The sequence below is a fragment of the Salvelinus alpinus genome, chromosome 1, assembly GCF_045679555.1.
Source record: "Salvelinus alpinus chromosome 1, SLU_Salpinus.1, whole genome shotgun sequence".
In the NCBI taxonomy this organism is placed as follows: domain Eukaryota; kingdom Metazoa; phylum Chordata; class Actinopteri; order Salmoniformes; family Salmonidae; genus Salvelinus; species Salvelinus alpinus.
The window spans coordinates 64,234,694-64,261,546 of NC_092086.1; the positions used below are offsets into that span (position 1 = coordinate 64,234,694).

The 26,853-nt window shown below is 41.6% G+C and overlaps 1 protein-coding gene and 1 long non-coding RNA gene across 2 annotated transcripts in view; one reads left to right on the top strand and one right to left on the bottom strand.

The window, feature by feature from the left end:
• Positions 1-123: 123 nt before the first annotated feature.
• Positions 124-3,276, bottom strand: LOC139583127 (uncharacterized). Its single transcript, XR_011676488.1, has 3 exons — positions 3,134-3,276; positions 2,892-3,025; positions 124-678 (listed from the first exon to the last, which is right to left on the bottom strand). It is a non-coding gene; the product is annotated as an uncharacterized lncRNA (long non-coding RNA).
• Positions 3,277-6,414: 3,138 nt separating this feature from the next.
• ccnjl (cyclin J-like) overlaps positions 6,415-26,853 on the top strand; it is a 29,186-nt gene continuing 8,747 nt past the window's right edge. The window contains exons 1-3 of the mRNA XM_071413890.1: positions 6,415-6,778; positions 7,380-7,481; positions 13,967-14,177. Coding sequence (XP_071269991.1) covers positions 7,413-7,481; positions 13,967-14,177 — 280 coding nt within the window. The 5' untranslated portion in view covers positions 6,415-6,778; positions 7,380-7,412. The remainder of the gene's footprint in view (positions 6,779-7,379; positions 7,482-13,966; positions 14,178-26,853) is intronic.

Genomic DNA, 26,853 nt, shown 5'->3' on the forward strand with positions numbered 1-26,853 from the left:
TTTCAGTACCACAGATACTGGGACCCTTTTCCTGCTTTCTACCATATGTTGTGGAATCCTCATTTGGCTTTCTGCCAAAGTGTTCTCGTCCCCTGTCCTGGTTGTATTGGTTTACTTTTGGTCTGATCAAAATAGTCTTAGAGGTGAATATGGGTTGAGAGGATCAGGGCCCCTCATTGGTGTCAGTATCAGTGAGGGCGCCAGCGACAGTGCTACTTAAGGTATCCCGTTTTTTGGATGCAGAAGTTTTATCTGATGTTTCACCTGACCCGTCTGTACTCTTTCCCTCCTCTGTCAGGTTGGTTATACAGGGCTCAAGCAGTAGAGGAGCATCACCAACTTGAGGTAAAGGTGGTGTTAGTGGGGCTGAGACTAGAGGTTGGGGCTCAGGACATGGTTTGTCATTTGGTTCTTCCACCTCGTCAAAATCACTTAGTGAACATAGGGCAGTGCAGTAGGAACTTGTCGAATCACTGACGTCATCAGTTGGCGCCAACGTCCTATCCTCCTCCTCCTCGTCAATGATATCACATGGAGAGGTTTTTCTGACATCTCTCTACTGCCACAGTGCTCTATTTTAAATGCAGTGTAGGATGCTGTCTTACTTCTAAGTCACACTCTTAATAGTTCTTCAGGGTTCAAAGCTTGATTCAGTCAACGTTTCTTTGTATCCAGAACCTAAATCAGAATTACAGAAAGAAAAAACATTATTATTCAAATGTACATATTGATGCCTTTGAATGAGATGAAATTACATCCTAACATGCAACTACATTGTTTTTAATCAAGTTTTGTTTATGGGCAATTCAATGCTACCAGAGTGATGCTGAGACTAAGATTTTTCAAATGTATGTCAAACAAAAAACAATAATTGCAAAGTTAAACCATACAACTGTATGCACAAGGACTACTTTTAACTATTTCGACATTTTTTTCTTTACAAAAACACATTTACTTGAAGAACAGTGCAAGAACAGTTGGTAACAACAATTTTTTTAAGTAGTTCTTGTGAATGTCTGTATATACAGTACCAGTCAAAAGTTTGGACACACCAACTCATTAAAGGGTTTTTCTTAATTTTTACTATTTTCTACATTGTAGAATAATAGTGAAGACATCACAACTATGAAATAACACATATGGAATCATTAAGTAACCAAAAAAGTGTTAAACAAATCAAATTCTATAAATTCTTCAAAGTAGCCACCCTTTTCCTTGATGACAGCTTTGCACACTCTTGGCATTCTCTCAATCAGCTTCATGAGGTAGTCACCTGGAATGCATTTCAATTAACAGGTGTGCCTTTTAAATGCATGGAATTGTTTTCTTTCTTAATGCGTTTGAGCCAATCAGTTGTGTTGTGACAAGGTAGGGGTGGTATACAGAAGATAGCCCTATTTGGTAAAAGACCAAGTCCATATTATGACAAGAACAGCTCAAATAAGCGGGGAGAAACGACACTCATTCATTACTTTAAGACATGAAGGTCAGTCGATGCTGAAAATTTCAAGAACTTTTAAAGTTTCTTCAAGTGCAGTTGCAAAAACCATAAAGCGCTATGAGTTCAAGTAACAGACACATCTCAACATCAGCTGTTCAGAGGAGACTGCGTGAATCAGGCCTTCATGGTCTAAATTGCTGCAAAGAAACCACTACTAAAGGACACCAATAATAAGAAGAGACTTGCTTGGGCCAAGAAACACAAGCAATGGACTTTACACTGGTGGAAATCTGTCCTTTGGTCTGATGAGTCCAAATTTGAGATTTTTGGTTCCAACCGCCGTGTCTTTGTGAGACGCAGAGTAGGTGAACGGATGATCTCTGCATATGTGGTTCCCACTGTGAAACATGGAGGAGGAGGTGTGATGGTGTGGGAGTGCTTTGCTGGTGACACTGTCAGTGATTTATTAAGAATTCAAGGCACACTTAACAAGCATGGCTACCACAGCATTCTGTAGGGATACACCATCCCATCTGGTTTGCGCTTAGTGGGACTATCATTTGTTTTTCAACAGAACAATGACCCAAAACACCCCCCCCCCCCCCCCCCGGGCTGTGTAAGGGCTATTTTACCAGGAAGGAGAGTGATGGAGTGCTGCATCAAATGACCTGGCCTCCACAATCACCCGACCTCAACCCAATTGAGATGGTTTGGGATGAGTTGGACCGCAGGAGTGAAGGAAAGGCAGCCAACAAGTGCTCAGCATATGTGGGAACTCCTTCAAGCCTTCTGGAAAAGCATTCCTCATGAAGCTGGTTGAGAGAATGCCAAGAGTGTGCAAAGCTGTCATCAAGGCAACGGGTGGCTACTTTGAAGAATCTTGAATATATTTGGATTTGTTTAACACTTTTTTGGTTACTACATGATTCCATATGTGTTATTTCATAGTTTTGATGTCTTCCTTATTATTCTACAATGTAGAAAATAGTAAAAATAAAGAAAAACCCTTGAATGAATAGGTGTGTCCAAACTTTTGACTGGAACTGTGGTTGTATGGTTTGTTTAACTTTGCAATCATTGGTTTTTGTTTGACATACATTTTAAATAGAAAAATCTGAGTCTCAGCATCACTCTATCACTGCCTAATTGCCCTTATCTTACTTTCCTAATCTATTTTTGTATATCAAAATGTAAAAGTATCAAATAAAATGTATCTGGGTATTTTAACAGTAAATGTGTATTATCTACATTATCTTTGAAACCTCTATCAGGCTTGTGAAATTTTGTGAAAATGCAGTTATTAGGTAAGTGAGATTCTGAAGGTATCTGATCTGACTTGTGGGAATTCTCCAGTTGAACGTGTGTTTGTAGAAGATAGTGCTTGTTGAAAGTGTCTGCAAAAGTGAGACCATCTGACACTTCCATTAAGACATCTATGATCTACAGTTACCTTCATGTGAACTAGAAGGAGGCCCCCCTCATGTCATGTCAGCCTGAGCCCTCTGACCAGATCCTAAAGCCCAGCCTGGAGAAAAATCTTCACACATCACCCACCACTCCAGTCAAATCCCCCTCCAACAAAACCTGAAACAAAAGAACCATACGCCTTTAAATGTCAAGAGATCTCAAATGTAACAAGAAATAGAAAAACAAATCACCAGGCCAACCAAAATAAATGGATGACTGTCTGACCTTCTTTCCTCTCCTCCTGAGGTTTGGCCTGGGGCTATGTGGTCCAGGCCCAGTGGGAGCTGAAATGACGGCGTGGCAGTTAGCTCTCGCAGCAGGTGCTGGTTGGGTTGTACTGGAGCTGAGCATACCACTGGAATCCACCTAGAATGGCCAGCGTACTCACAGTCACAGGGCTGGCTATAAATAGCCCCTGCAGCCCCATAACACTATCATCAGTGAGATAGGCCTGGGGTTCTGTGGGTGCGTTGCGCGGGGAAGTGCTGGGCCACTAAATGGCTCCTGTACATTGAATCTGTGTTATTTGATGGTGGGGATACTGTAGGTATAGGAGGAACCTATACGTTTCCTTAATAGGGTCGTTCCACAAAATGAGTTCCTTTTGCATCCCTTTGATATTTTAGGTCGAAATTGTTCACCAATATTGAATTTGAAAAGGCTGTTATATTAAATGTACTTCCCATTTATACAGACCACATGGGGAGGGGGGTTCAGGTACTAAGTTGTATATATAGAAAAAAGGAGTTGCCTGGTAATGTGTATGTATCTTTCAAATCTTGGAATGTTCTCAAACCATTACTGTCCGTGATATCGGCAAGGGTATGGATTCCACATTTGGACCGTCATTGTAAATAAGAATTTGTTCTTAACTGACTTGCCTAGTTAAATAAAGGTTAAATAAAATAACAAATAAATATGGCAACAGACTGACTTAAAGATTACATTTTTTAATTAGGGGGATACAAAAGGCCGCTCCAAAAATCAGATTTTTAATATGAATAAAGACTTGCCAAAGTGCCAAAAATCTGCATTTTGGTTTGTCCCCCTGTCAACCCTGAGTCACTTCGGGGAAGTTTTTTTTAACCCACTTAATCACAAAATTTCTCCAAGTTTCACCATCAATGTAAAGCCCTAGTTATTTTGTTGCTTTGACATAGTCATTTCTGAAGATTATTATTGATTTCTCTCCCTTGTTTTAATGTCACCCTGTTATGTGAACTGCACTCTCATTTTAATATGGTGAAAACTATTCCTTTTAAAATATATTTAAAAAAAGAAACATTGAACATCTAATAGTCAAATCATAGAGTAATAGCAGGTGAGCTGGTTCTACGCTTTTTTGCAATTTTCTGGTATTTTGTGGTGGAAAACTGAGCGGGTCGAGCATAACACGTCAACCCTGTTACCCATAGATGGACAGGCTAGAAATGTTTTAACAATTAATTTTTTGGGGTGAAGCTTGCATTCAATTGCTACTCCTTGTTGCACACAACAAGCTTCCATTCTCCTTGTCATAAGGACATTTATGGCTGATTTAAGAAGAAATCGTCAGCCCTGTTATGGTCAACCCTGTTACTTTATTTGGCACTTAATAGGAACTTACCATAGTCATACTTTTTTATTTAACCTCTTGAGATGGGAATACCTATTTTTATGAAGTTAAACATGTGCTCTTTATGACAGAATGTTAAAATTTTGTGAAATTAACCTTGTTTTTTTTACCACGTTACACTTCTCAAAAGGCACTGAATCGGTGAAACAGCCCAGAACTTCGATTTTAAGTTGATGTAATAATGAATAAATATATACGTAAGGACACATAGTGGGCACATTTATAAATATATTAACTTTGATAGCTATAGTATAAGTGTTTAATTTTTGCATGTTTTCTGCAAGTTTTTGTCTTATCGACTGGTGTTGTAGCAGTGCTGCTGCGGGATCATGAATCAGCAGTTGAGAAATCCCCCTGTGTTAAATGTGTCATGGTGCTGTGCCAAATGTCCCTGCTGTGCCATGCGCCTGATGGGACACTACCATACCAACCATACCAAGAAGACAGGGAATGGACATTTGGTCCAATTTACCATGGCAGCGCCAAATACTTTGGTGGCATGGCATTCACAGCATTTCAATAAGCTATCCGGTATTGCTGTATGTGCTAAAGCCCCACTCTGCTAGATGTCTGTGGTGTGCATAGCCCCAGTCCCTGCATATCAGCTGGGATCAACTGTAACACTATGGTGTTAACTTATGTGTTTGTATAAGGCTGTACCCTGTCTGGGGTGACTGAGGTGGTCTGTATGTGGGAATGGCCCTACAGTGATGGACAGGGTATGATTACTCCTGCATTCTTCACGCCTTATTAGTTTGCATGCACTCTTGCACTCTTCTAAACAAATACAAATTTGAACAAATTTCATCAAATTATGCAGACCTGGTCAAATGGAAAATGCCTGATACATAACCCTACAGATCATAAATATTTAGGCTTTAACAGTCACATTCTGTTGAAGGTCCCCAAAGCACACATTACTGGGTCGCTTGTCTTTTCAGTTCGCTGCAGCTAGCGACTGGAACGAGCTGCAACAAACACTCAAACTGGACAGTTTTATCTCAATCTCTTCATTCAAAGAATCAATCATGGACACCCTTCCTGACAGTTGTGGCTGCTTTGCGTGATGTATTGTTGTCTCTACCTTCTTGCCCTTTGTGCTGTTGTCTGTGCCCAATAATGTTTGTACCATGTTGTGTTGCTACCATGCTGTGTTGTCATGTGTTGCCGCCTTGCTATGTTGTTGTTTTAGGTCTCTCTTGTCGTGATGTGTGTTTTGTCCTATATTTATATGTTATTTATTTAAAAAATAATAATCCCAGCCTTCGTCCCCGCAGGACGTATTTTGCCTTTTGGTAGGCCGTCATTGTAAACAAGAATTAGTCCTTAACTGACTTGCCTAGTTAAATAAAGGTTAAATAAAAATAAATATGGCAACAGACTGTGCAATCATGGAAAATATGTATGTTGTTCTTGTAGAAATCCAAACAAATCACCCCTCCCCCCACACGAACATTTACTCAGCAATATCATGAAAGTATCTCTAAAAACGCAATAAAGTATGTCCAGGATGATGAAAATGAATCCATTGCAAACATCGATTAGTTAATGTGCCACCTGTTGGTCAAACAGAGAAATGGCATAAGAATCATAATGTGGAATCATAATGAATTATAATGCCATTGTCCTACATACATGGTCTGATTGCATTGACACACTGATGCAGGTTTTGGTGTAATTCCTCTAGTTCACAAAAAATAGGATATAGATTATTATTATTGAAACATATTATAATAAGTTTGACCAGACATATAGGCCTACGACTTCTACCACCATCGTTCAATAGCTTAATGTATTTTCAAATAGGCCTGATCTCCCAGACTATAAAACACGAAGTTCAAATCCTGTAACAATGTAGCCTACAAGTATGGATGTTACATAGAATATCCACCCCAATATTATTTTAGTTGAGGGCGCTTTCTTTGTATGTAGAGACCATTCCAGTTTTTCTCCATACTAAGAGGGAGAGCGGCGTGTTGTCTGACCGAGTTCCATTGAGAGCGAGGATCACATCACAGGGGGCGAATGAAGAGGGGCGTAAATAAAAACAAACATAATTCAACCACAATATCCCGGTCTTTAGGTTTGAGTTCATGGGTTTGTGACGATTAAACTAAGAGTTGGTTATTTTGCTGATATTTTCCTGTTGGGAAACTGTCGGCGAAGGATTTAATCTCAGATTACGGCTGGTCTGAAACAAAGGGGTCGGGGACTCCGGAGTGTTGCAGTGTTCAGTGGTAAAAGCAGGTTGAAAGGTAACGTTTTAATAGATATTAGCCTACAAATCCAGCATATAACTAGTTTTGCACGTTGTAGACTAACCTTTCCAACAGTTTCCGTTGTACAGTCATGTTGCGTTGAACAATTCTCAGAAATATCCGATTGGTAGTTCATAACTTTCTAGCGGTTAGGTGAATTGCCACGCGTGGTAAATTAAGCCTAGTAACAATTTATGTGAACGAAGCCGACAATTTACATGTATCTGAACATTAGCATACCTTTTGCAATACCGATTGTGAGTGAGGTACTTGCTTTTTAGATTGGCTAATGTTGTAGGGTAGCCTACATATTCATTTAATTACCCAAGTGTAATAAACTGCAATCCGCTAAAGCACCTGGTGGTCTCTGAACTCGATGACTGCACACGTCCAACATACTACTATGACAGTTTGAGTGCATTATTTTGCTGCAAAATCCAAATGATTTGGGTACCACTTAAATAACGCATTAACTCATACAACTTAAACGTGTCAGTTTTCCTACATTTGCCATAATGAATGAGATGATACCAGTGATGTAGAATCGTTTGGACAGGGATCTAATCAGTTTCTGGACACTGCTTGATGTTTTCCTCAGGGTGGACCGTGGGCACGACTCACTACTGGCAAGATGGAACGGGAGGGGCAGTGGTGGAAGAGCCAGCTCGCTGCAGACATCCACCAGTCTTTACGAATAAAGGTGAACGTTTCATTCTTTGATGGTCCTTGAAATCTTTTTCATCCGCAGCAAACATGGTGCTTAGTTGAATTACACAAATACCATAACAACAACAAAACAAACACTTTGCAGTAGTGAGCTCATCATTCCTTGATGTCTTCGATGCGAAAGTGTGAAATGTCACCTCCCCCTGTAACGATTGAGGTGGTTATCCCTGTCTGGTTATCAGAACCTCTACCACAGCATGAGACACATCTTATGTTAATGGTACACATAGATGCACTTATCTAACTCATTGTGTTACTCTATTTTGTAGATCAGGATTTCCACCATCCATCAGGGATTGACACTTAATCTGTGAACAATAATGAACTCCAAAACGTCTTGGAATAGAGATTATATTGATCGGTCATCCTAAATGGTAATTTGTCAAATTGACAATGCTTATTTTGACCAAATGCTGGGCGTATGAGCTGATGCCTCCAGCTAAACTAAGAGGAGATGTGTGTTGTGTGCGGATGGGTGGAAGAGGTTTGTTCTAGGCAAACGCTGGGTTGTTGTTTGTCTGTGTTGACTGGATTAGGGAGCACAGAGAACCTGACTACTCCACTCTGCTGCTTTTTGACTGTAACACCAGTGTGTTACACTTAAGCAATAAGGCCCAAGGGGGTGTGGTATATGGCCAATATACCACTGCGTAGGGCTGTTCTTATGCATGATGCAACACGGAGTGCCTGGATACAGCCCTGGTTTATTGGCCATGTACCACAAACCCCCGAGGTGCCTTATTGCTATTGTAAACTGGTTACCAATGTAATTAGAGCAGTAAAAATAAATGTTTTGTCATACCCATGGAATACACTTGGGAAATTGTGTTTCCATAGCTAGGGCTGACAGTGAGGACTTGTGAAGAGCAACATCAACAACCTCGGCATAATTAAAACAGCTTCTTTGTGAGAAGGTGTAACCTCAGTTAGCCAATGTTATGTAAATGCCAGCCGAAAAGTACCAGTGGCCTTGCCTTGGCCCCAACTTAAAGCAGGTCCGCCGGAGCTATGGCTCAGTGAGACACGGGTGCCGGCCCGCATAGATCCTCAGTGGAAATGTGCCAACATGGCTCGCTCTGGCTGTTTGTGGTTGTTTATAGCCCGGCTGTATACCATGCCCGCTTCCTGTAGGACTGCTAAGTGGAAGCTCTTTGTCTGTATGTGGAGCGTTTGCTTTTATCCTGATTTCAGTACTGCTCTCTTGCCAAAGACTCAACATTGTTATACTGAACAAAAATATAAACACAACATGTAAAGTGTCGGTGCCATGTTTCATGAGTTGAAATAAAAGATCCCAGAAAGCTGATCAAACAGCAGGATCATTACACAAGTGCACCTTGTTCTGGGGACAATAAAAGGCCACAACACAATGCCACAGATGTCTCAAGTTTTGAAGGAGTGTGGAGTGTCCATCAGAGCTGTTGCCAGAGAATTGAATGTTAATTTCTCTACTATAAGCTGCCTCCAACGTCGTTTTAGAGAATTTGGCAGTATATCCGAGCAGCCTCACAACCGGCGACCACGTGTAACCTTGCCAGTCCAGGACCGCAACATTCAGCTTCTTCACCTGTGGGATTGTCTGAGACCAGCCATCCTGACAGCTGATGAAACTGAGTAGTATTTCTGTCTGTAATAAAGCCCTTTTTTGGGGAAAAACTCCGTTTGATTGGCTGGGCCTGGCTCCCAAGTGGGTGGGCCTATGCCTGGCTGCGCCCTTGCTCAGTCATGTGAAATCCATAGATTAGGGCCAAATTAATTTATTTCAATTTACTGATTTCCTTATATGAAGTGTAACTCAGTAAAATCGTTGAAATTGTTGCATGTTGTTTTTATATTTTTGTTCAGTATAGATATGAAGTCCCTCTCGTCCTGCCTGTTATCCAACAGCTAACCTTAAACACATTGACCTAAAACAGCGACAGATAATGGGGCTGAAGTGATGTTTGACTTTATGCTGACATTCCTTGTTCATCGTGAAGGAATGCAATCTCCAGAGCTTTGATGTTGACACTTACACCACCCTAGTTTGAAATAATTTACATGCTGGCCAGATCTGATTTTATCACCAGCTATTCAGAAATAGAATGTGACAGGCGAAACCTCACACATAGTATTTTCTTCACTGAATAAATACTTCAGCAAATGGATGCATAAGAGCTAAACCAGGTGATTTTTCACAGGGACAGTGTAAAGTAACACATTACAACTGGTCTTGTAACTGAAATTGACTAGTGTTTCCGAGTACTTGTAAGTTTTTGAGGAATTCTGAAAGTCAGTAATTTTACTAGAGTAAAATTTTATATAAATAACAGTGCTTCTACTTGAGTAGGATATCTCAGTACTCTTTCCACCCCTTTTTTAATTGCTTTGAATGTTTAAACCCTGTCAAACTGCAGCAACCTTGTACTTGTCCATATGAATTCTATTTTAAAACTAAACTAATTGGGGGGGGGGTCCTTTACACGTACAAAGAGACAAGAACTGCGATTGAACAATAGAACTAACAGGTCTGAGCTTGCTTTACGCAGGCTTGCATCTTGTAGGCCTTTGCATCTGTAATTGAAAAGTTACTCACACAGTATGTCATCACTATGGTGTTGATTAATTAATTCCAGTCAACAAGTCCAGTCTAGTTTGGGATTGAAAAGGCCTAGGTAGCCTAGCCACCCAAAGTTTGAATATAAACCACATTTCATCACATTCACGTCTTCTATTAGCACAAATAAATGGGCCTGTTTTAGGCTATAATTACAGTACATAGCTTAGGCTATAAATACATGACGTTACTGCTTCGATTTCCCCTGGCCAGAGGGGATCAGATTACATAGGCTTCTCTAGGCTACCTGCAGCTGTGGTTTGTTATCAGTAATCTACAATTGATCAGACTGAAGCACAGATTAATTGTGCACAAGTTGACAAATCATGAGGAAAATTTATATAATTGAATGTGCACAAGACATCGCTCTACTGCTGTATATGTACAATTATAAACTGGGTGGTTGGAGCCCTGAATGCTGATTGGCTGACAGCCGTATTATATCAGGCCATATATCACGGGTATGACAAACATTTATTTTTACTGCTCTAATTACATTGGAATCCAGTTTATAATAGCAATAAGACACCTTGGGGGTTCGTGGTTTATGGCCAATATACCACTGCTTAGGGCTGTATCCAGGCACTCCTCGTTGTGTTTTGCGTAAGAACAGCCCATAGCCGTAGTATATTGGCCATATACCACACCCCCTCGGGCTTTATTGCTAAGGTATATCAGTCACCAGTGACTTCATCAGCTGCCTGCTGCTAGCTCGCTTCGCTGACAAACACAGGGATCAAATTTTTGCTAGCTATCTGATGTTGGGCACTGCACTGATAAACAGCGTGTAGCTTCAGCTTGTAACTTATTTACGATAGTTTGACAGCTTGCTGATGAAGTTGTAGACATGTTCCCAGCAGTCAGTCCGTACTTCCGCATGTTTCCAAAGCACCAATCGCTACATCCTAACGTTGGTCGGCTAAAAGCAAAGCGCAGCAGCAGACTCGATAGGAGCACAGCATTTTTCCTACTTAATGACGATGACGTGACGTGCAGAGTGCTTAGTTATATCCGTGGCAAATCATTTTAAAGATGCACATCTCCTACTTACGTAACAGCATTGTTGCGTAAAGTATTTGTCAAATTTTTATGTTTCCCTTTATTAAGATGTTCGATGCCTGTTGGTGGTAGTTCTGTGATAACTGCACTGTGATTTACGTTTTGTGGAAGAAAAAACTACTTTGTTTTTTGGTTAGGGGATTTTTCCCCCAAAAGTTAATGTCCCAATTTTGTTAAAACGTTCATACCTGTAGTCTAAACGATAGTACTTTGTCCCTCTTTTTTCAATGCTTTTGTGTCTATTTTTTATTAAACCAAATCAAGTGCTGGGGCAGAAGCCAGTTCGCCACACGTTTGCCGGCAGCCCTGCTGTGCTGATCTCTGCAACACGGATAGATGGAAATCGCCACACGATTCTACAAATTAAAAAACGTATATGTATGATCTTCTGAGACAGAATCTTGACATTTTTAGATAATACGACATATGGGTAGGATATTTCATTACTCATTCCACCCCTGCACAAGGGCATGGTGTTTTATGAGAGCTTGATGCACAAACCATTCTTTCCCACTGACTGTTGCTATGGAGGCCTTTACCTCTGTCATCTACTCACCAAAGGATGTTCAATGTATTAATAGCACTTCTCTGCAAGAAGACGTTTTTTTTCTGGTGGGTTGTACACTACATGACCAAAAGTATGTGGATACCTGCTCTTTGAAAATCTCATGCCAAAACCATGGGCATTAATATGGAGTTGGTCCCCCCTTTGCTGCTATAACAGCCTCCACTCTTCTGGGAAGGCTTTCCACTAGATGTGCGCACATTGCTGCAGGGACTTGCATTCAGCCACAAGGCGATTCCTCCTCCACCAAACTTTTCAGTTGGCACTATGCATACGGGCAGGTAGCGTTCTCCTGGCATCCGCCAAACCCAGAGAACGTGTTTCTACTGCTCCAGAGTCCAATGACAGCAAGCTTTACACCACTCCAGCAGTTGCTTAGCATTGCACATGGTGAGCTTAGGCTTGTGTGTGTGGCTGCTCGGCCATGGAGACCAATTTCATTTAAAAAAATGCGCTACAGCACTTGGCAGTCCTGTTCTGTGAGCTTATGTTGCCTACCACCTTGCGGCTGATCTGTTGTTGCTCCTAGATTTTTCCACTTCACAATAACAGCATTTACAGTTGACCAGGGCAGCTCTAGCAGGGCAGAAATTTGACAAACTGACTCTGGGTTAGTGGGTGCTAAGATTCTGATAGGTTTAATAACATCATCATACTTACACAAAATGATTGTTGAATTGTGGAATGGAATTTGTTAATGAATTGGAAATTCAAAATCACTAACATTATTGTTCCACTTGTGAAATGCAATATTGTGTCTGTCTTGTGAACTGCATTATTGTGAAAATGCAATATGCAGAGCGGCAACAAATGAAGCAACACAAAAGTACTTGGAAACCCCCTTCAAATTAGTGGATTCGGCTATTTCAGCCACACCTGTTGCTGACAGGCGTATAAAAAACAAGCACACAGCCATGCAATCTCCATAGACAAACATTCAGTAGAATGGCCTTACTGAAGAGCTCAGTGACTTTCAATGTGGCACTGTCATAGGATGCCACCTTTCCAACAAGTCAGTTTGTTAAATGTCTGCCCTGCTAGAGCTGTCCCGGTCAACTGTAAGTGCTGTTATTGTGAAGTGGAAACGTCTAGGAGCAGTAACGGCTCAGCTGCGAAGCGGTAGGTCACACAAGCTCACAGAATGGGAGTGCTGAAGTGCGTAGTGCGTAAAATGTCTGTCCTCGGTTGCAACACAAAATGTGTCTGTCCACGGTTGCAACACTACCGAGTTCCAAACTTCCCCTGGAAGCAACGTCAGAACAAGAACCGTTTGTCGGGAGCTTCATGAAATGGGTTTCCATTGCAGAGCATCCGCACAGAAGCATAAGATCACCATGCGCAATGCCAAGCGTTAGCTGGAGTGGTGTAAAGCTCGCCGCCGTTGGAATCTGGAGCAGTGGAAACGCGTTCTCTAGAGTGATAAACCATCTGGCAGTCCGACGGACAAATCTGGGTTTGGCGGATGCCAGGAGAACGCTACCTGCCCCAATGCCAACGGTAAAGTTTGGTGGAGGAGGAATAATGGTCTGGGGCTGTTTTTCATGGTTCGGACTAGGGAAATCTTAAAGCTACAGCATACAATGACATACTAGACGATTCTGTGCTTCCATATATGTAGCAACAGTTTGGGGAAGACCCTTTCCTGTTTCAGCTTGACAATGCCCCCGTGCACAAAGCAAGGTCCATACAGAAATTGTTTGTCAAGATCGGTGTGGAAGAACTTGACTGGCCTGCACAGAGCCCTGACCTCAACCCCATTGAACACCTTTGGGAGGAATTGGAACGCAGACTGCGAGCCAGGCCTAATCACCCAACATCAGTGTTCGACCTCACTAATGCTCTTGTGGTTGAATGGAAGCAAGTCCCCGCAGCAATGTTCCAACATCTAGTGGAAATCCTTCCCAGAAGAGTGGAGGCTGTTATAGCAGCAAAAGGGGGACCATCTCCATATTAATGCCAATGATTTTAGAATGTGATATTCGATGAGCATGTGTCCACATGCCTTTGGTCATGTAGTGTATTTCACAGAGTTTATTGAGCAATATTTTAGGCCCATGGTCAAGAATGGGCTGCAGTTTCTTGGCTGTGATTGACATTTGAAAGTGGAGTCTTTGCACATGCTCTCACATGCCTCCTGGCACAGTGCTGTATTTTTTTCTGTATACGCAATTCAACTCTGCAGTCTGCAATATCCTTACTCCCTCTCATCCTGTCTCCTCTCCTTACCTCCTTTCCTCAGGAGCTGAAGTTGCCCACCTACAAGTCCCACTCTCCTCAGATCGGGATGCGGCGTTACTTTGCTGACCTGCTGGCTGTCCTCAGTAACCGCTACCAATTGTGCCCAGCGGCTCGCCACCTGGCCGTCTACCTCCTGGATTTGTTCATGGACCACTACGACGTGGCAGTCCGCCAGCTCTACGTCATTGCCCTCTCCTGCCTCCTCCTAGCCAGTAAGTCAGCTACTGAACTGCTAACAATAGATCTCGTAAAGATGGAACAGCAGTAGGAGTACCTCTAGTGACAAGTTTGAGATACTTCAGTTATAATGTCCTTCCTTTTTGAGTAGATTCTGGTTGTTTATCCCGCTCTTTTACAGACAGTTACATTTAAATGTTTTCCACAACATGTGCATATATGTTTATTTTTTTAACTCATTTTTTATGTGGAAAGGAAAGCAGGGAGAGTGAGCAGCACTACAGCCTGTAGTGGGCTTTAAGTGGCTGTAGCTGCGTGGTTTGTCTGAGACATGTTTGGTGACAGCTGTGTGTTTAAGAGGCCATGCCCTCCCCTGGTCCCCCAGACCTCTGTCAGTCACCAAGGGAACTTGTCACATGTACAAACCATGAGGCATGCGTTACCCACAACCCTTGCCGGCATAGTAATTATAGCTTTTGGAGAGAAGAAGCAAATCCAATTTTATGGTCAAATGCTTACTTACTTATTTACTAAATTAATGAAAGTAGAAAGTAACACAATAATGAGACTATATACAGGAGGTACCAGTACCGAGTCAATGTGTGGGGGTACAGGTTAGTCGAGGTAATTTGTACATGGAGGTAGTGGTAAAGTGACTATGGATAGGTAATATACAGCGAGTAGCAGCAGTGTAAAAACAAAGGGGTCAATGCAAATTGTTAGGGTGGCCATTTTAATAATTGTCCAACAGTCTTATGGCTTGGGGGTAGAAGCTGTTAAGGAGCCTTTTGGACCTAGACTTGGTGCTCCGGTTACCGCTTGAAGTGGGGTAGCAGAGTGAACACTGACTTGGGTGACTGAAGTCTTTGACCATTTTTGGGGCCTTCCTCAGACACCGCCTAGTATGTAGGTCCTGAATGTTAGGAAGCTTGGCCCCAGTGATGTACTGGGCCGTACGCACTACCCTCTGTAGCGCCTTATGGTCGGATGCCGAGCAGTTGCCATACCAGGCGGTGATGCAACCAGTCAGGATTCTCTCAATGGTGCAGCTGTAGAACTTTTTGAGGATCTGGGGACCCATGCCAAATCTTTTCAGTCTCCTGAGGGGGAATAGGCATTGTCGTGCCCTCTTCATGACTTTCTTGGTGTGTTTGGACCATGATAGTTTGTTGGTGATGTGGACACCAAGGAACTTGATATTCTCGACACGCTCCAGTACAGCCCCGTTGATGTGAATGGGGGCTGTTCGGCCCTCCTTTTCGTGTAGTCCACGGTCATCTCCTTTGTCTTATTCATGTTGAGGGAGAGGTTGTCCTGGCACCACACTGCCACGTCACTGACCTCCCTATAGGCTGTCTCATCGTTTTTGGTGGTCAGGCCTACCACCGTTGTTGTCAGCGAACTTAATGATGCTATTGGAGGCGTGCTTGGCAACGCAGTCGTGAGTGAACAGGGAGTATGGGAGGGGACTAAGCATGCACCCCTGACGGGTCCCCGTGTTGAGCATCAGCATGGCAGATGTGTTGTTGCCTAACCTTACCACCTGGGGGCAGCCCGTCGGGAAGTCCAGGATCCAGTTGCAGAGGGAGGTGTTGAGTCCCAGGGTCCTTAGCTTAGCGATGAGCTTTGTGGAGACTTCTAGAGAATAGATGGAGATGTAGACTTTATGACTGTCTATATCGGGGAATAATTGCCGTTGCAGTGAAACAACATTATTTTTGTTGACCAAGTTATTATTATTATTTATGTCGTTTTTTTGTTGTTGGGGGTGGTACAGGTACATCTTCTTTTTTTAAACGTTTATAAAACATGTACCCACTCACTCATGCTGCCACTCAAAATAAGAAGAAAAAACTGTAAGAAGTGCATACAGAGTTGAAGTAATAATACATTCAGTATAAACAGGAAAAGAAAAGAAAACATAAGTGGGCCTCTACCCCCAACCTCCTCCTTCTTCCATTCCCCCAACCCCACCCAGCCAACATTTTTCAATCCAACCCCACTCCCCCACACCCGGAAACCATGTTTCCCACCCCACCCCACCTAGCAACCAGGGTTGCTCGTCAGTCACTCATCCAGACCAGCCAGCCACCCCCCCCCCCCCCGGCGACCAGAGAGAACCCTCCCCATACCACCCTTTCCCTGTGGTCCTGAAAGCAAAGAAAGTAAAAAAAGATTAAAATAGGCAGTGGGGGAGAAAGTACCCAATTGTCATTCTTACAAAGATACCTTAATAGAAAATGACTCATGTAAAAGTGAAAGTCACCCAGTAAAATGCGACTTGAGTCTAAAAGTATTTGGTTTTAAATATCAAGTATCAAAAGTAAAATAATAAATCATTTCAAAGTGCTTATATTAAGGAAACCAGACAGCACAATGTTTTTGTTTATTTATGGATAGCCAGGGGCACACTACAACACTCAGACATAATTTACAAATGAAGCATTTGTGTTTAATGAGTCCGCCAGATCAGAGGGAGTAGGGATGACATGGGATGTTCTCTTGATAAGCATTCAAAATATAAAGAGTACTTTTGAGTGTCAGGGAAAATGTTTGGAGTATAAAGTACATTATTTTCTTTAGGAATGTAGTGAAGTAAAAATGGTCAAAACCCCCAGAAAACAACTTAAATATACTTAAGTACTTTACACCACTGAAAATAGGTACAGTGGCAAGAAAAAGTATGTGAACCCTTTGGAATTACCTGGATTTCTGCATAAATTGGTCATAGACGAAGATCAGATCAAATTTTAAGTCACAACAATAGACACACACTGTCTTCTTAAACTAATAACACACAAACAATTATACATTTTCATGTCTTTATTGAACACACCATGTACACATAAATAATAACTTGTTGACCCTCCTTTGGCAGCAGTAAATGCAATCAAATGTTTTCTGTAGTTGAGGATCAGACCTGCACAACGGTCAGGAGGAATTTTTGGACCATTCATCTTTAAGAAACTGTTTCAGTTCAGCAATATTCTTAGGATGTCTGATGTGAACCGCTCTCGGGGTCATGCCACAGCATTTTAAATCTGGTTGAGGTCAGGACTCTGACTGGGCCACTCCAGAAGTTGTATTTTCTTCTGTTGAAGCCATTCTGTTGTTGATTTACTTCTGTGTTTTGGATCGTTGTCCTGTTGCATCACCCATCTTCGGTTGAGCTTCAATTGGTGCACAGATAGCCTAACATTCTCCTGCAAAATGTCTGGATAAACTTGGGAATTAATTTTTCCGTCGATGATAGCAAGCTGTCCAAACCATGATGCTCCCTCTACCATAATTTACAGTTGGGATGAGATTTTGATGTTGGTGTGCTGTGCCTTTTTTTCTCCACACATAGTGTTGTGTGTTCCTTCCAAACAACTGTAGTTTCATCTGTCCACAGAATATGGACATATGCCAGAAGCGCTGTGGAACATCCAGGTGCTCTTTTGCAAACTTCATACGTGCAGCAATGTTTTTTTTTGGACAGCAGTGGCTTCTTCCGTGGTGTCCTCCCATGAACACTTGTTTAGTATTTTGCATATTGTATACTCGACAACAGAGATGTTAGCATGTTCCATTGATTTCTGTAAGGCTTTAGCTGACACTAGGATTCTTCTTAACCTCATTGAGCATTCTGCACTGTGCTCGTGCAGTCATTTTTGCAGGACGGCCACTCCTATGGAGAGTAGCAACAGTAATGACATTTCTCCATTTATAGACAATTTGTCTTACCGTGGACTGATGAACATCAAGGCTTTTAGAGATGCTTTTGTAACCCTTTCCAGCTTAATGCAAGTCAACAATTCTTAATCTTAGGTTTTCTGAGATATCTTTTGTTTGAGGCATGGTTCACATTAGGCAATGCTTCTTGTGAATAGCAAACTCAAATTTTGTGAGGTTTTTTTATAGGGCAAGGCAGCTCTAATCAACATCTCCAATCTCATCTCAATGATTGGACTCCAGGTTAGCTGACTCCTGACTCCAATTTGCCTTTTCATTAGCCTAGGGGCTCACATACTTTTTCCAACCTACACTGGAAATGTTTAAATTATGTATTCAATATAGACAAGAAAAATACAATAATTTTTGTGTTATTAGTTTAAGCACACTGTGTTCATCTATTGTTGTTACTAAGATGAAGGTCAGATCAAATTTTCTGACTAATTTATGCAGAAATCCAGGTAATTCCAAAAAGTTCACATACTTCTTCTTGCCACTGTATGTATGTGTTGGGCTTTATAAATGGTTTGTTTGAATGTGTTAGGCTTTAGCTGAGATTATTATTTACGGAGTCAAGTATATTTGTCCAGGCCTCAATTGTTCCTTGACTAGGACCATTCATTCTTGCTGTCGATAATTTGAAAGTTATAACTTTTAATAATAAAGCTGTATTCACTGGCAAATTGGGATAGAGTGAGGTTATTGCCATCTAAAAGCTCAGACACACCGGTAGGATTGCAAATGTTTGACTGCCGACAGTCAATCTCTTTTGTGTTCATACAGCTAGCTAGCACTGTGTTAATTCGGCAGCTAACACAGGTAGCTGTTTCTTGGAAACTAGCTAATCCATTGTGATTTAATTATAATGTCAATACTAGTGGTTAAAGCTATACTTCTCCTTAATGCAACCGCTGTGTCAGATTTTAAAAAAAGCACACCATGCAATAATCTGAGTACAGCGCTCAGGCACCAAAACAAGCCATACAGATACCCGCCATGTTGTGGAGTCAACAGATGTAAATATTCACTTACCTTTGATGATCTTCATCGGAATGCACTCCCAGGAATCGCAGTTCCACAATAATTGTTTGTTTTGTTTGATCAAGTCCATCATTTATGTCCAAATACCTCCTTTTTGTTCGCGCGTTTAGTTCACAAATCCAAATTCACGAGGTGCAGGCACTTAGTCCAGACGAAAAGTGAATAAAGTTATATTACAGTTCGTAGAAACATGTCAAACGATGTATAGAATCAATCTTTAGGATGTTTTTAACATTGTCTTTAGAAATTAAAAGGAACGCAACTAACTCTCACGGCCGTGCGCCTGACTGAGCTCATGGCGTTCTGCCAGACACCTGACTCAAACAGCTCTTATTCTCTCCCCCTTCACAGTAGAAGCCTGAAACAAGGTTCTAAAGACTGTTGACATCTAGTGGAAGCCTTAGGAAGTGCATTTGGGCCAAATTTTACACTGTATATTGGATAGGCAAAGACTTGAAAACCTACAAACCTCAGATTTCCCACTTCCTGGTTGGATTTTTTCTCAGGTTTTTGCCTGCCATATGAGTTCTGTTATACTCACAGACATCATTCAAACAGTTTTAGAAACGTCAGAGTGTTTTCTATCCAAATCTACTAATAATATGCATGTCTTAGCTTCTGGGCCTGAGTAGCAGGCAGTTTACTCTGGGCACCTTATTCATCCAAGCTACCCAATACTGCCCCCCAGCCATAAGAAGTTAACTAGTTTGGATAAATAATTTAGTGTTGTGTGCATTGTCTGTGCACATAGCTAGATACCATCCTGTAGCCTACATTGCATTTGAAACGTGACTGGCTCATCCATAAATTTGACTCTAGTGCTGGGTGAGATTCCCAAAGGCTGGAGCGTAGGCCTTCTTGCCCGCTTCAATTTTGCTCCAGTAGTGCTCAGTTAACGAGCTCAGAGCATGCCCGGCCCAACATGCATTTGTAGTCTACTTGTGTAGTCTACTTGTGTGCCCCTTGCTTTAGCTACTGTCATGGAGTTCGCTAAATATTTCCATTAAGAAACTGATCAAGCACACAGGTGCAAAATCAAGGTGACCTACAAGGATGAGGAGCAAGAGAGTGAGTGCGGTGATGTAATTTCCACAACTAAAGAATCATTGTGGAATCGGAAAAGACGCATATCTCGAAAGCATGATGGTGTACTTACTACGTGCACATGCTGAAAGGAAGGAACGAGTTAGGTAGCTAATTGTGTCATTGTAGCAAAGTATTTATAAACAACAAAATCTGATCTCTTAAGTTTCCTTCATTTTTGTTCTATTATCTAGGCCTGGCATATTCCAACTTTCAAGGGAGTTTTCCGTTTTGATTGGGTTATTTTTCCTAAAAACCTTTAGGCCTACCTATAAGGGTGTTTACCTCCACTGTAATCACATCCTACAATACCCTTGTGTGTATATTATGCCCTGAATCTATTCTACCACGCCCAGAAATATGCTCCTTAAATTCTCTGTTCCCAACGCACTAGACAACCAGTTCTTATAGCCTTTAGCCGTACCCTTATCATACTCATCCTGTGTTCCTCTGGTGATGTAGAGGTTAACCCAGGCCCTGTAGACCCCAGTACCACACCTATTCCCCAGGCACTATCATTTGTTGACTTCTGTAACCGTAAAAGCCTTGGTTTCATGCATGTTAACATCAGAAGCCTCCTCCCTAAGTTTGTTTTATTCACTGCTTTAGTACTCTCCGCCAACTGCCACCAAAAATGTGGAAATATACATCCCCAACTACAACATTTTCTGCCAAGATAGAACTGCCAAAGGGGGCGGAGTCACAATCTACTGCAGATATAGTCTGCCGAGTTCTGTCATGCTATCCAGGTCTGTGCCCAAACAGTTCAAGCTTCTACTTTTATAAATCCACCTTTCCAGAAATAAGTCTCTCGCTGTTGCCGCTTGTTATAGACCCCCCTCAGCCCCCAGCTGTGTCCTGGACTCCATATGTCCATACTCCAATTGATTGCCCCCCATTTATCTTCAGAGTTCGTACAGTTAGATGACCTAAACTGGGATATGCTTAACACCCCGACCATCCTACAATCTAAGCTAGAGGCCCTCAATCTCATACAAATTATCAAGGAACCTACCAGGTACAACCCTAGATCCGTAAACATGTGCACCCTCATAGATATCATCTTGACAAACCTGCCCGCTAAATACACCTCTGCTGTCTTCAACCAGGATCTCAGCGATCACTGCCTCATTGCCTGCATCCGTAATGGGTCCGCTGTCAAACGACCACCCCTCATCACTGTCAAACGCTCCCTAAAACACTTCAGCGAGCAGGCCTTTCTAATCGACCTGGCCCGGGTATCCTGGAAGGATATTGACCTCATCCCGTCAGTAGAGGATGCCTGGTTGCTCTTTAAAAGTGCTTTCTTTACCATCTTAAATAAGCATGCCCCATTCAAAAAATTTAATTTAAGAACAGAACAGAACAGAACAGAACAGATATACAGTTGAAGTCGGAAGTTTACATACACCTTAGCCAAATACATTTAAACTCAGTTTTTCACAATTCCTGACATTTAATCCTAGTACAAATTCCTTGTCTTAGGTTAGCACCTCCTCCCAGCTGCCCACTGCACTGAGGCTAGGAAACACTGTCGCCACCAATAAATCTACGATAATCGATATTTTCAATAAGCATTTTTCTACGGCTGGCCATGCTTTCCACCTGGCTACCCCTAACCCAGCCAACAGCTCTGCACCCCCCTGTAGCAACTTGCCCAAGCCCCCCCTGCTTCTCCACCCAAACCCAGATAGCTGATGTTCTGAAAGAGCTGCAACATCTGGACCCCTACAAATCAGCTGGGCTAGACAATCTGGACCCTCTCTTTCTAAAATGATCCACCGCAATTGTTGCAACCCCTATTACTAGCCTGTTCAACCTCTCTTTCGTATCGTCTGAGATCCCCAAAGATTGGAAAGCTGCCACGGTCATCCCCCTCTTCAAAGGGGGAGACACTCTAGACCCAAACTGTTACTGACCTATATCCATCCTGCCCTGCCTTTCTAAAGTCTTCGAAAGCCAAGTTAACAAACAGATCACCGACCATTTAGAATCCCACCGTACCTTCTCCGCTATGCAATCTGGTTTCCGAGCTGGTCATGGGTGCACCTCAGCCACGCTCAAGGTCCTAAACAATATCATAACGGCCATCGATAAAAGACAGTACTGTGTAGCCGTCTTCATCGACCTGGCCAAGGCTTTCGACTCTGTCAATCACCGCATTCTTATCGGCAGACTCAACAGTCTTGGTTTCTCAAATGACTGCCTTGCCTGGTTCACCAACTACTTCACAGATAGAGTTCAGTATGTCAAATCGGAGGGCCTGTTGTCTGGAACCTCTGGCAGTCTCTATGGGGGTGTCATAGGGTTCAATTCTCGGGCCGACTCTTTTCTCTGTATATATCAATGATGTCGCTTGCTGCTAGTGATTCTCTGATCCACCTCTACGCAGACGACACCATTCTGTGTACCTCTGTCCCTTCTTTGAACACTGTTAACAAACCTCCAGACGAGCTTCAATGCCATACAACACTCCTTCCGTGGCCTCTAACTGCTCTTAAATGCTAGTAAAACAAAATGCATGCTCTTCAACCGATTGTTGCCCGCGCCCGCCTGACTAGCATCACTACTCTGGACGGTTCTGACTTAGAATATGTGGACAACTACAAATACCTAGGTGTCTGGTTAGACTGTAAACTTTCCTTGCAGACTCACATTAAGCATCTCCAATCCAAAAGTAAAACTAGAATCTGCTTCCTATTTCGCAACAAAGCCTCCTTCACTCATGCTGCTAAACATACCCTCGTAAAACTGACTACTCTACCGATCCTTTACTTTGGCGATGTCATTTACAAAATAACCTCCAACACTCTACTCAGCAAATCACAGTGCCTTCCGTTTTGTCACCAAAGCCCCATATACTACCCACCACTGCGTCCTGTATGCTCTCGTTGGCTGGCCCTCGCTTTATTTTCGTCGCCAAACCCACTGGCTCCAGGTCATCTATAAGTCTTTGCTAGGTAAAGTCCCACCTTATCTCAGCTCACTGGTCGCCATAGCAACACCCACCCATAGCACGCGCTCCAGCAGGTATATTTCACTGGTCATCCCCAAAGCCAGCTCCTTCTTTGGCTGCCTTTCCTTCCAGTTCTCTGCTGCCAATGACTGGAACGAATTTCAAAAATCTCTGAAGCTGGAGTCTCATATCTCCCTCTCTAACTTTAAGCGTTAGCTGTCAGAGCAGCTTACCGCTCACTGCACCTGTACACAGCCCATCTGTAAATAGCCCACCCAACTACCTCATCCCAATATTGTTATTTATGTTTGGTCTTTTGCACCCCAGTATCTCTACTTGCACATCATCATCTGCACATCTATCACTCCAGTGTCAATGCTAAATTATACATTTTTTCGCCTCTATGGCCTATTTATTGCCTTAACTCCATACATTTGCACACACTGTATATAGACTTTTCTATTGTGTTAGTGACGGTACGTTTGTTTATCCCATGTGTAACTCCGTGTTGTTTGTGTTACACTGCTTTTCTTTATCTTGGCCAGGCCGCAGTTGAAAATGAGAACTTGTTCTCAACTGGCCTACCTGGTTAAATAAAGGTGAAATAAAATAAATAAAAAGTTTAGCATCCCCGGTGGCTCTTCAAGTGCGTAGAGGATATTCTCCGCTGCTGGCCTGCTCTCCAGACACCATCACATGAGCCTGAATTAATTTCTAAGGCACTGTAGACTGAGTTTAGTAAGGCATTTTTTGTTAATCACAGGCTATATACACAATTTATAGACTAATGATTTAATACAACAAAATGTTGTTTTGAGCGCTTAATGTCCCTGACTTCCTCCCAGCCTAGTGTGTCACACGCAAATGCTTCACAATATACTTCTTTGTAGGCTATAGCCTTGAAATAATGTAAATAATATAGCCTAAATAATTCATTTCCGCTCCTTCTTAGGCTCCCTCTCTGGCTCCTGACCTATTTAGAGTGTTTATATGCTGTTTAATGTGACGTGTAGCCTATTTGAAATGAGCGCTTCTTACATTCACCTTCTCATGTTTATTACAATTATTTTCATTCATATCATATGTTTTGCTTTCAATACTTAACCAAATGGTAGGTCCAGGTAGTCACAAAAATAGATGGTTGTTTGTTAAATTGTGATTTTAATGAATGGAGCGTCAATATTTCTTCCTGTGAGCGTGGAGCGGTTGAAAAGGACATGGAGCGCCCGGCCCACCGCTTGATGGGCAGGATTTCCGACAGCTCAACTGCTCACATAATCTTACTGGGATATTATTCCATCTAATGAGATTGGATTTAATTGATTTGAGCTTTCTGTTAAAGTTTGTGCCAATACTTTTTTCTAAGGGAGCAAATATATCTATCTACTCCAAAGTATTTAAAATGGGAACAATTGGGATTTCATAAGTAGAGATGGAGTCCTCACTCAGGGTCTTGAAGCAGTAGGGCTGATTTGGTTAGATTCATTTTATAACTTGAGATGAAGCTGAATTTTTCTGTGATCATCAATGTATTTTAGATATAGTAAAATATTGTCTGCATATAATGAGATGAAGTGATCAGTCGATCTCTTCCCCCAAATTAACCTTTGTGAATGGCTCTGGTAAATCATTTTGAGCAATCGTGCACTTCCAAATGTTTAAATAGGAGGAAACCCATCCCATTTTATTTATGCTACCCAATGCTCTTTTGAGTTCATTGAGAGAGATTTGGGCTCCCAGCGAGGTGGCTTCTGTTGAGAGACAAAGTTCTTAGTCTGGTTTGATGTTGATTTACTATCAGAGGTGTACAGTTCTTTATAGAAGCTGGAGAATCTGATTAATTTGGCTTCTGATAGTAACTTGATCATTACTGCGTAGCTTGTTGGCCAGTAAACGACAATGACGATTACAATGGAAGTCTAACTCGATGGTTGGAAAATACTGCTCTCTGTCTTATCAATAAATTAACTTCTGTCTTGACTTTGGAAAGAATAATAGCTACCTGGTCTGAAAAGTGTTTGTTGAAAACAATCTAATGCAGTGAACAACATTTCCAATTCCAATCTTCTTTAATTGTGATTTATTCAACCCAGATGAAAATGCAGTTTCATTATTTTTAATCAAACCTTTAGTGGCATCCCATAGAATCCAGGGGTCATCTACTGAATTTTTATTGATCATTATGAATTAATTTAGTTTACATTTCAAATTGATCACAGAATGTATGATTTTGTAGTAATGAAACGTCGAAACACCATATGTCGAATTTCTATTTTCTTGATTAAGGAAAGTAGAGTTGTAGATAATAGTATGAAATCGATTCAGGAGAATGTTTTCTGCTTGTTTGAGTAGAAAGTGTACACTCTTGCTTTCGGATTATGTGCTCGCCAGGCATCAATGAGTTTAATCAGAGAGTAGGTTATATGCTGGAGAGCCTTGGTTGCATGTGGCTTGTTGTTGGTCTTATTAGATTTGTTTTGCATGTCCAAAATGGCATTCATGTCTGTCCCAAAAAACAGATGGAATTCAGTTCATTTTAACAATATGCTGTTCAGTGAATCAAAAAAGCGTACACATTAATAAATGATATTTTCCTTCCATTATGGATACATTTAAGTAAAGTGATTCTGCCTTCTTGGTCTCCGCCTTCCCCCAAATTGGTGGTTTTGAGTCTCTCTTGTATCATTATGACCATCACCTTTTTAGTTTTGTTTGGGGCTGATGAAAAAGAAGCCACTTTTTGTTCACATGGTTCTATGTGCCTCCTTTATGGAGCAGGTGTGTTTCATGGAGCATTGCTACATCAATATGGTTTCTTGCTAGGATATCAAGACAGGTGGAATGTTTGATAGGACAATTTACGCTTTTCAAATTCCAAGAGAGAATAGCTAGCATTGCCAATGTTTTTCGGAAAGGAATGTTTCAGAAAGTATTCACACCCCTTGACCTTTTCCACATTTTGTTGTGTTACAGCCTTAATAATAATAATAATAAAAAAAAATATATACAAATGAAAAGCTGAAATGTCTAGAGTCAATAAGTATTCAACCCTTTTGTTATGGCAAGCCTAAATAAATTAATGAGTGAAAATGTGCTTAACATAATAAATTCCATTGACTCACTCTGTGTTCAATAATAGTGTTTAACATGATTTTTGAATGACTACCTCATCCCTGTATCCCACACATACAGATAATTGTAAGGTCCCTCAGTCGAGCAGTGAATTTTAAACAGATTTAACCAAAAAGACCAGGGAGGTTTTCCAATGCCTCGCAAATAAGGCACCTATTGGTAGAAGGGTAAAAATATAAAAATGCAGACATTGAATATCCCTGTGAGCATGGTGTCGTTATTAATTACGTTTTGGGTGGTTTATCAATAAACAGTCACTACAAAGATACAAGTGTTCATCCTAACTCAGTTGCCGGAGAGGATGGAAACTGCTCAGGGATTTCACCATGATGATGGTGACTTTTTAAAACAGTTACAGAGTTTAATGGCTGTGATAACTGAGGATGGATCAACAACATTGTAGTAACTCCACAATACTAACCTAATTGACAGAGTGGAGAGAAGGAAGCCTGTACAGAATAAAAATGTTACAAACCCTGTTTGCAAAAAGGCACGGAAGTAATACTGCAAAGAAATTAACTTTATGTCCTGAAAACAAAGTGTTATGTTTGGGGCAAATACAACACATCACTGAGTACCACTCTTTATATTTTCAAGCATGGTGGTGGGTGCATCATGTTATGGGTATGCTTTTCATCAGCAAGGACTAGGGAGTTTTTTTAGGATAAAAATAAATGGAATAGAGCTGAGCACAGCCTAAATCCTAGAGGAAAACCTGGTTCAGTCTGCTTTCCAACAGACACTGGGAGACAAATTCACCTTTCAGCAGGACAATAACCTTAAAC